The sequence below is a fragment of the Asterias amurensis genome, chromosome 1 (genome assembly GCF_032118995.1).
Source record: "Asterias amurensis chromosome 1, ASM3211899v1".
In the NCBI taxonomy this organism is placed as follows: Eukaryota; Metazoa; Echinodermata; class Asteroidea; order Forcipulatida; family Asteriidae; genus Asterias; species Asterias amurensis.
This window is the reverse complement of record NC_092648.1, coordinates 25,493,963-25,505,305: the sequence shown is the minus strand read 5'-3', so window position 1 is coordinate 25,505,305 and position 11,343 is coordinate 25,493,963. Positions and strand designations below refer to the sequence as shown.

Genomic DNA, 11,343 nt, shown 5'->3' with positions numbered 1-11,343 from the left:
TGGGCATCAATGTTGCAAGAGATTTTAATCTCTTGCAACATTGATGCCCAATTGAGTCAAAATGAAAAACGACCTTGTTGCATAAAAGTGGGTGCTTTCAGATGCATAATAAAATGCTTGAGCTGAAGTGTTTTTTTATTTGAGTGAAAAATTACCCCTTTCTCAAAACCATGTTACTTCAGAGGGAGTTGTTTCTCACAATGTTTTATACAATCAACAGGATCCTGTCCATTGCTCTTTACCAAGTAAGTTTGTATGCCGATAATTATTTTGAGCACATTACCAATGTGTCCAGTGCCTTCAACGAGTTTGCCGACTTTATTTCAAAGGTGAGGTATCATGGTTGTGTGCGCATGTAGCCTGAAATTAATGCTACAGGGTCGATTTCACAAAGCATTGGGATTCATCTTTAAAGATGAGTTGTCAATATAACCACAGTGATTTTTAATTAACATCACACTCTGCTTAGCAATTGAGATTAGATCGATCTTTAGCCCTTTGCCAAATCAGTCCCTGGATTGATGTTTGTTTTTGAAGATTACTTTCATTCAAATTATTTAGTGAACCGGGTCTGATAATTCATAGAGAAAACAAAGGCAATTGTCTCCGTGCCCCCTGTTCATTGCCTTGGTGCCCTTGAAATGCTCCAGTAAGAATGTACAATTTCCTCATAGGGTGCCCTCGCCTTTTCAAAAAGCATTGGTGCCCTTGCCCTTTCAAAACTAAACGTATGACTAACCCGAATTAGCGTCAATGAGACTGATTGTGTGGCCTTAAAAATATGTAGATCCTTTTTTCAATTATATTTGTCAAATTTTGACTTCAACAAAGACAAATTGACTAGAGGCAGATGTGATCTGAACACTAGGAGTGTATTGCAAATGTGCATGGGGCATGTATTATGTACTTTAATCCGAGTATAAATTCAAGTGTTATTAAAACCACCATATAAATATATAAATAACGGAACTACCAAAGAACGACCAGAAGTGACTGAAAACATGACTGAAAGTTGCATTCCTTTCCCTGCAGACATTTCCAATTTACACAAACTAAATTTAAATTCAAAGTAAATCATTCGGCTTCGGAACCGATTGTTTTAATCCAGCATCAATGTATGAAGATGTATACCATAAAACCAACCTGTGAACATCTTTCACAATCTGTGAAAATCTAGAGCGGTAATGTCCATGAGGGAAAAACAATTCGTGATTTGAATGTACACATATCTGAGAAGCCTTTATAAATAACAATAATAATAAAATGATTTCAAATCCCTCTCTCCAAAACTGCCTTCATTTGAAGGGAATTGTTTCTCAAAACGGTGTACATTATGAACAACTGCAGTGCTACTAACCAAGTAAGTAATTCACCTAAAGTAACTAAAAAAGATTCTTATAAATTACTTAGTAAACAGAACAAAAAAATGAAAATCAGAAAATATTACTTTTTTTCAGGGGGATTTGATTACACAAGCACACACACATAAAAAGTTATTCCAAAATAAGAAGGAAAGAAACTCTTAAAAACTAAAGGAAATGCTTTAAGCCAACGTTCAAGTTTGTAACTTTTGGTACATAGCCTACATTGATGTATACAAAATAACGATAAATACTTCCTTGTGTGCAAATAAAGATGTAAATTTACTCCTTGACCGCAATAATATAAATCACATTAGCTGTTGAGAAATATGCTTACTGCAGACCACTGGCCTATAGTCCACCTTGCACAATTTTAACGACTACGATCTTTAAGCTCTCATGGTCTCATCTAAATAGTTGGCACTCTCGACACCATAACTGTGCCATAAGAGTGCCAGAATTATGTAAATTGAGACAGTACACGTATGATACACAGCTGGAGTTCGGTGTAACCATCTTTGATCGACATTATTAAATATTGTCACGCTTTGTGGAGATGTATTCCATTCCAGACATGTCCCATGCAAAGTGCAGGTATAGCTCTCACAACATTTTTAGAACTCCCTTGGAAACAAACAATACTAAAAATAACTTAGTTTGATTGTTTCTATTACATAGTATTTTGGGGTCTGATGGGGGTTGAATATAAATTGTTACCATGATGACTGTTTAAAATGCATTGAACTTGGAGCATCTACATCTACCTCCACCTTGAAAAAACTACATCAAGTCTACTAGGAATGTTCCCATCTTTGTTACATTCATTGTTTTGATAGACTACGCAGTCCAGCTCATCAGGAGTGTTGTAGTCTGGTCCACTGGACTCGAAATCTGGTGGCTGAATCTATGGAATGTGTACAAATCCCAGATTTGTCAAGCATGGTGCTTGGGTCCAAGAGCGAGAAACCTCAATCATAACTTGCTTCTTTTCACCAAAAGTAGACGATAACTTGCGAGGGCCGAGGTAGTGAAACAAAAAACCCTAAGCGCCTAAAACTACAGGCTATCGAAGTTGTAAATTCCAGAGAGAGATGAGAATGGTCTACATGTAGGAGTTTTTCAAAGTATGCCCGACATCCAGGAAGTATAATTGTCTAGGCACTTGAAGACATGGACACCTTTGGTAATTGTCAAAGACCAGTCTTCTCACTTGGCGTATCTCAGCATAAGCATAACACAACAAACCTGTGAAAGTTTTAGCTCAATTGGTCAACAACGTTGCGAGATCATAATGAAAGAAAAAACACCCTTGTCACACAAGCTGTGCTTTCAGATGCTTTATTTCGAGACCTCAAATTCTAAACTTGGGGTCTCGAAATCAAATTCGTGGAAAATTACTATTTTCTCGAAAACTATGTCACTTCAGAGGGCTGTTTCTCACAATGTTTTATATTACCAACCTCTCCCCATTACTCATTACCAAGTAAGGTTTAATGCTAAAAATTATTTTGAGCAATTACCAATAGTGTCCACTGCCTTTAATAAGACTGTTATCATATTATTATAAATTTGGGTTGAAAAAAAGTCAAATCGACTAGAGAGCCTGCAACCTCCGGATTAATGTGCTAGTGTCTACGAACTGAGCTATCCAGCCCTTATGTTGCCGGTCTCCCTATTTGTCAATATCTTTGTTCGAGGTGCCAGTCGGTTGCTATTCAACCTACAACTTACTAACCAGGATCACACCCAAGCTCCTGATACAACCAAGTTTCTGATTTGTTGTTAGTGGAAATCAAAAAATATTTGAATACGCATAAGACTATCATGGTCCAATGCTAACTGCTAAATGTAAGCAGAGTTGCTTACGTCCCATTTTTTTCACAAATATTTAAAAGACACAAACAGACAACGACCAATTTATTATTCCAATACATGTATAATAATGACGGTTTAGATTGTGGTTGTGACAGCAGTGAGCTCACATGTAGGCAGAAACTGGGTTATACAATCACAGACTGCTATGATCATGACGTCCACTCCCCCCCCCCCCCCCCTTGGTGTATTTCATCGGCATGACTGTGCAAACAAAAGTAATTGCCCTGAGCCTGTGCTGCATTGTCAGCCGTAACATTTGTTTGAATAACCGTATTGGTTTTTTTTTTCCAACTGTGGCTATTAAAGATTTGATTTGTTCATAAAAAAATTACTTGCAGATTTTTCTTTTTCGTTTGACTAAGGTACAAAGGTACTTCCAGATTAAATTGTTCATTGTATCGTCATCATCATCTTACTGTACATTTGCAAAAGATATTAAATATTGCATTGCATACACTGTACAAGTTTTCTCTTTGGTTGAATTTACCGTGGCATTGGAAATCATTTTTTTAAACAAAATTATGCTCCCCACCTCCCCCTTGAAAAAAAAAAAAAAATTCTCCTTGATACAGAGCTGAACAACGTTCAGATAATACCACATATTGAAATTCCTTCCATCGTTGTGAATTTTTACTCAACCCTCGGAGCACCAAAATGGCATGGGTGAAAGGACCAGCTTTAACCAAAATGTGGGGATCAATTCCGCTAATGTTTTTTTAAACTACCCTTTAACATCTCTCTTTCATATACTGCAGTGATTTCTGGGTGGGTAAACTCAGAGGTTGACAAAATAGCATTGGATGGCAGATCAGTCTACATGTATATGAACCCACTATAATGTCTCCTGACGTTGACTAGAGCAAGCTAGTCGAAACGCTGAAACAGTTTAAGAACTCACTCGCGGTAGTGCAGTTAAAAAATGATCCTATTAGCTAAAGTAGTAGTACTAGTCCCAGCCAATTTTCTAAACCTTTCGCCCAGGTAGTACTTTAAAAGCAGGACAGTTCTTTTCAGAACTGAGAAGTCTCCCAAAGAATCCGATAATTCTACTACATGGTAGTAGAATACAAAAAGACAGTTCTCTAAAGAACAAACTCTACCTGGCTAGTAGATACAGACATAGTGTTACCGCAAACCAAACATACACTATAATGTGCACACAAAAAACCTACTGTATGCACAAAAAGGTAATCCTTTTAATACTGAACCAATGTGTACATTTTTAGAATGCTTCAATCTTTAGTGTTTGGGTCCATGGAACATCTATTCAACTGTTCAGAACATTAGAACAAAAATTGTGACCCCAAACACAGATAATTACCCATAACACAATCTGCCTTCCGATTGCAACCAGTGGGTCCAGCATGTAACATTTTTCCTGCAGCTGCTCAGAGGGTTAAAAATTAAAACAAAGTATCTCTGTGGTACAAAACAGCCTTATTTTTAAAGACATGAAACTGTTTGACTGGTCTACATGTACTTGTGTTGAACACCTTTTTATTAAATAATTGCAAAAAATATTTACTGAACTGGACCATATTTCATAGAGCTGCTTAAAGGGAAGGTACACGTTTGATAATTACTCAAAACAAATATTAACTTAAAAACTGACTTGGTAACGAGCATTGGAGAGCTGTTGATAGAATAAAACATTGTGAGAAACAGCTCTGAAGTAGCATAGATTTTGAGAAAGAGGTAATTTCTCACTAAAATAATAAAAGACTTCTAGCCAGAAGTCTTTTATTCCTATCTGAAAGCACACAAATACGTCCAACAAGGGTTGTTGATTCTCTCATCATTTTCTCGCATCTTCGATGACCAATTGAGCTCAAATTTTCACAGGCTTGTTATTTTATGCATATGTTGAGATACACCAACTATTACCAATAGTGTCCACTGCCTTTAAAGGCAGGGTATACTTTTGGTAATGGTCAAAGACAAGTATCTCCACTTGGTGAATCCCAACATAATACATGAAATAACAAATGTATGATAATTTGTGCTCAATTGGTTATCAAAGTTGCATGGTTAACAGGCCACTCTACCAGGGGCCAATTTCATAGAGCTGCTTAAGCAAAAAAATTGCTTAAGCACAAAAATAGCTCCCTCATTTTACACATGTTACTGGCCAAAATGTCATGCCATATACATTGCTTATGACTAGTATTTAGCTGTTGTTTACTTAGCATTACAATTGAGTGGAGTCTTATCCGGTAATCTGATTTTACTAAGCAATGAATTTTTTGCTTAAGCAAATTTGTGTGCTTAAGCAGCTCTATGAAATTGGGCCCAGCTGAGCTACATAGCCCTATGTTAGCAGTCTTCTTGTTTTGTCAATGTCTTTGTTCACAGTGCCAGCAAGATAACCATTTAACTGATAGCTGTAATGTATAGCCAGGGATCACGCACAAGTGTATGGTACAACCTGGGAAACGGCAAAAGCAAAAGGATGCAACATTTTCATTTCAAATATCAAGTTATAAACCACAAGGTAAACTTGTCAAATAAAGGCTAAATGATTTACTGCTAAGCAGAAACCAGTCACAAGTTGTACATGTGACATGATAGTTTAACAAGTAACCTTATATTGGAAAGCATAATTTTGTTGGGCTTTAGCTGCTTTGTGTGCCTCAAACAGCTCTGAAAAATTGGGCTCTAAAATGTATACCATTAGCTACCATGAAGGTCCGGTTTGGATCGAAAGCTAAGGCCATCTACCCTACTCATTAGCTACCATGATTATATGTAAAAAAAAAACATTTAGCACAACCTTTCCCAATAATTTAATCACCAAAGAAAAAAACCTTTAGCTATTAACCAGTATTTATACAGGAAGGTATTGCATTTGGTTTTGGAAGCATACCTCAATTCCAAACTCATTGCTTTCAAAAGAAAATCCCACATAAATAATTAAAACTAGTCAGTAATCAATTGTTGTTCTGAAAGCACTATGAAATGAAAGTAACCAGTGTACATAAGTAAGTAAAATTTGGTGGGAAATGAAACCAACAGAGTGCCCTCCGATTCAAATACATTTCCCTAAACCAAATTCCTTAAAACTCTTGAAATAACAAAATGCTTTACCGGTAGGTCCCGTACAAGTCTCGCACAGAAAAAAAAAAAAAAATTGTACGAGGACTATAATATGTCATTAATTCTTTTCATACACCTGTACCTAAATCTTTAAGATACAGTACCAGTTTGTCAGAAATACAAATTCAACTTGTTTACAATACAAATAATTTTTTTCAAGTTAACATTAAAACAGATTTAAAACTTGGGACAGGGATGTTAATTTTTATAGTAACCCATTTGGCAATCATGCCCAAATTGTGCAACCATTACATAGGTTCAATAACGAACCTGAACGTCAGTTGGGCAGAATTCTTAATTGAGTACAAAGTGAATACCGGACATTTCGGCACCTCGCAAACTCGACACCTGCAACCTCTGCACCTTGCAACCTCGACACCCACTCGACACAAAGAATGTCAGCACCATACAAACTCGGCACCAACATTTATTATCCAAACAAACTCGGCACCAAGCAATCACCGAAGAAGATCCAAGAGATTGCAAGGTGCCGAAGTGATCGGTACACGCCACTCCAAAGTAATCGGCAATGAAGGTCAAGTCTAAATCTCGGGTATTCTTGTTAGATTTGTTAATTTTGTTTTACTTCCCTGCGTTTTTTTTTGGCTGATTTGTTCTTTCAAAACAAAACAATGTTGTTAGTTACATTTGGTGAAGTACATTAAATTTAAGTTTTTAAAGACTAAAAATCGCGCGCAAGTAAAACTCAACACGCTCGGGCCCAACTTGGTCCCGAAAGTTCAAAGTTAGTCTTTTACAAATCCAGAGGAACTACTCCAGCTGCGAGAAAAGAGCACAGACCAATGTAGTTGCAAAAGATTCCAGCCATTTGATAACCACCTTAAGTATGTACAGGAACATCCAATCCATATTGTTTACTGGAGGTGGTCACTTCCTTTCCCTTACACGAACACACTCTTAGAACTAGGCAAATCGGCGCCATGGCTATACTGGCTGTCAGAGGGTCATTCTTAGTGCACGCAATCAGCAAACAAAAGACCTGGAGGTAGGGAATGGCAAAGATGACTCCCCAACACCAAAAGGGTAACGCCACCAGTTTCCCTGTGATTGTCTGGCGCCATGTGATACCCTCGGGGTTGGTCTTGAGAGAGTTTGCGTAGGACTGTACATGTTCGAGCACCAAACCGTTGTACGTCTCGCCGATCTCAAACATGTAGTAAATGACGAGCCCGCTCAGTGATAGAAATAGGATCACCATGAGCCAGCCCATGCGCTGACGGAAGTTCATTGTGGGATTCAAGTGTGTCGGATCCTGGGAGTATGCACTTTTTGATCGGCTGGTAGGCTTTAGTCACAGCAGAGCAGGACGGACACTGGCACTAAAAACAAAAAAACAAAAAAAAACTTAAAAGTAAATAATCATACTAACTCATAAAAACCACATACATTGTACCAAAAATTACATCTTTCAAATGGTGTGAGCACAATTTGGTGCATACAACTTTACAATTTGGTGCATACAAGTTTGAATGCGTAAGAGCCTGGAGTTGACCAGCAGCATTTGAATCCTTCTTGGCCTTGCTTCAGGACCCATCTTTTGTGTAGATTACTATACTGGGCCGCATTTGTTGTTGTTGTTATCCCTACAGTTTTAAACCAGATGTGATCACAAAGATCTTTTGTCTTGGCTTGACCGGCGCACAGGTGAAATATGGGGCTCCACTCGGATTACTCCAAGGCCTGAGAGTAGTAGAAGAACTAAATGAGGTTCATTCTGCTATCGTCGCCAGAGCGGAACGAACCTCAAATCATAGTTCTAGAATCTAGGAGTACACTCAGATCAGGATGGGGTTAAAAATTATTAGTACACAGTATAATTATTAGTATTATCAATTTTATCATCAAATCAATCAAATAAGGTTTATCACAATTACCGCCCGACTGTCTATGGTATGGTAGTCTATGGTATGGTATTGAAAATGAAACGGGGGCTTTCCTTTGTAAATAAAAGGTAAAGCCCCTTTTTAAGTTTGTCTATCCCACAGTGCCTTTCATCTTTTGTTATTTCTTCAGCAATTCAGAAAAATCAAACAGGGGTAATTTAATTGTGATAAACCTTAGAACAAGACAAGTTTATTAACAATCAAAAGCAGAAAAGTTTCCATATGGCGCCACCACTTTTTCATTTGATATAAATTTCTGAAATGGTATCTAATTTACCTCAAAAAATCAAGAAGAAGAGTCAAATCACTCAAAGTCAAATCAAATGTCGATGAGATGGGGATGAGAATGAGATATCCTTTTTTAGTTTTTGTAAAAAGAGTGGAAAAGTGGTGGCGCCATACGGAAAGTTATCCTTAAAATCAATCAATTCAAAACTTACTTTCACTTTTAGTAAACTAAAATAAAACATAAACTCAAATGCTACTGCTACTTTCAACTGCTGGGGCGGAGGACTCTGGATGGAGTAGTGTTCAATTTTCAAACTCAATCTCAGAAACTCTGAATCTGTTCCTTTTGCTTGCTCTGATCAGAACATTGTCACCAAAAAGCTATTGTTGTAAACTTTTCTCACTGTACACAGCTATGGCTCTCCTTCCAGACAGATCTCCTACCTAGCTTCCATCGCAGAGCAAGCACAACTCTTATCTTAAAACTAAGCAACACTCTAGGCCAACCATGTCACTTTTGCCATCGTGTACTCTCTCTCTTAACTTTGGCAATAATGGCTGGTACTCTCCTGTGTGTGAACAAGATCAGATAGCACCTTGGGGAATTGGGTCACCAACTATTATAGTACAGTCGGGTTTCCTGATAATTTGACTCACATAATGATTTAGAGACGTCTAGGAAACGGAGGATACAGTTAGCTCTCTTGTTCAAGAGAGGGCGCTCCTAGCAAATGCAAGGACCAATACCAAAATGCCAATAATATTGCCAAGGAGGTCACTAAATACTAAACTCCACAGCGGTTCGGCCCATCGGAGAATACCCGAGCGAGAATGACCTTATGACATCATTTTGCATATTATGCTTGCATCTTTTAGACATGAAAATTTTAACAACCAGGTCCTAGTGGTTAGTCCACTCTTTAGTAACAACTCCCCAAACCTGCTGCTACAAATGTACTTAAAAAAAGAGGTCTGAAGCAGTGCTTGCTTGCATCTTTTAAACATGAAAATATAAACAACTAGGTCCCAGTGGTTAGTCCACTCTTATGTAACAACTCCCCAAACCTGCTGCTACAAATGTACTTGAATAAAGAGGTCTGAAGCAGTGCTTGCATCTTTTAAACATGAAAATATAAACAACCAGGTCCCAGTGGTTAGTCCACTCTTATGTAACAACTCCCCAAACCTGCTGCTACAAATGTACTTTAATATAGAGGTCTGAAGCAGTACTGATCTTTTAGACATTAAAATATTAACAACCAGGTCCTAGTGGTTAGTCCACTCTTATGTAACAACTCCCCAAACATGCTGCTACAAATGTACTTGAATAAAGAGGTCTGAAGCAGTACTTGCATCTTTTAGACATGAAATCGTTAACAACCAGGTCCTAGTGGTTAGTCCACTCTTATGTAACAACTCCCCAAACCCGGGGGATCGTCGCGAACCGTGCCGGAATGTTCCGAGAACACATGAAAAGTTCCGAACCGCTGTAGAGGTTAGTTTTTAGTGCCTTCCAATTAGGAACTAAGTTACTTTTGAAACAATCAGATATAAATTATTTTCGGACAACTAAACTTCAGATTTCGCTTAAAGCAGTGGTTGACCAACCGTTTGGATTTTCACTGCTAATCACCCGGACGGGGGAAAGTAAATTAATAACACCCCCGAAAAGTGTTTTCTCCGAAACGACTTGATGTGCAAGACAACAAGGAAGCACCATTCACTTTCCAAGCAAAAATAAGACAAACTTTAGAGCCGAAATTCATCAAAGTCTCCTCATAAGCTGAATCAAAGAAGGTTGTGATAAAACAGTGTGGGTTTAACAAAAGGATAACTAGCTTGGCGCGTGAATTAATGTGTGCCTCTCTCAGTATTATAATGTGCAATCATTGAAAACAAGATTGCTATTAAACAAAATTCAACAACTGTCCAATAATCTTCAAGCGTTGATGATTCGTGTATTTCAGATAATATTCTTTTTAAAGAACGTTCCCCCTTTTATCATAAAAAGTGATTTATAATGAATGATATGCCGCAGCCCCAAACTGAGCTAACTAAACAGTACACACTTGCGGATGCGTATTCAGCGGAAATTATTTCGGACAAAGAACAGTCTAGTAAAAACCATTCTTGTTTGATTTTGAAATGCCTCCCCGAACCCGTTATTGCATTTTGCTTGATCCAACAGAGGCCCCAAGTCGTACGGGCGGATCGGATCAAAAGTGGACAACCCATTCCCCTAAAAATTTGGTAGGGTGAAAAATTAAATAATTTTATTGTTTATTTTAAAACAAAACCTTTAATATTGAACACTACAAAAAAATCCCTTTTCAAAAGTGTCATTTTCTTCTATTAAAAACTCGGATTTTTCAATCTCAATATGCCTGCGGTCCAAAAGTGTATAACGCAAAATAATCAAAAGCAGAAAAATGGATGAACGTTCCACATCAAACCAGTCATTAGTCTAATGTCTACCTAGCAGACAATTATTAACGAACTTTTTATGTACACCCCACCCCTCCTCCTAGCTGTTAGGGAATTTTACTCAGGGCCGAGCTAGCAAAGATAAGACAAGCTCAAGACAATTTTGTTCCAAAGTAATTAGGTTGAGGAGTGATTTTGTAACGCGCCTTTCTGATTCCTGCATTTTCAATTGCTTTTAACTTTAAAAAACCCAGGGAAATCTAAATTAATAATTAATAAAAGTAAAGTCTCGCGCCAAAGTTGGCAGCCTGTGATGATTATTGTCAAGAGAGGGTGTCCTTCATCTTTCCACTGGTGGCTGCTGAAAGTTGAAAGTTGTACGCGTAGTGCAGCAACGAATAAGCCATCGCTGGTTTCACAACCAACGAAGCGTGTACAACAAGCAAAAAAGCTCTTAC

At 37.8% G+C, this 11,343-nt stretch overlaps 1 protein-coding gene across 1 annotated transcript; it reads right to left on the bottom strand.

Annotated features, from left to right (window-relative positions):
* Positions 1 to 7,170: 7,170 nt before the first annotated feature.
* On the bottom strand, positions 7,171 to 7,578 carry LOC139940683 (lysosomal enzyme trafficking factor-like). The gene has a single exon (XM_071937080.1). It carries the CDS (start codon positions 7,576 to 7,578, stop codon positions 7,171 to 7,173), a length of 408 nt encoding a protein of 135 aa, XP_071793181.1.
* Positions 7,579 to 11,343: the final 3,765 nt, after the last annotated feature.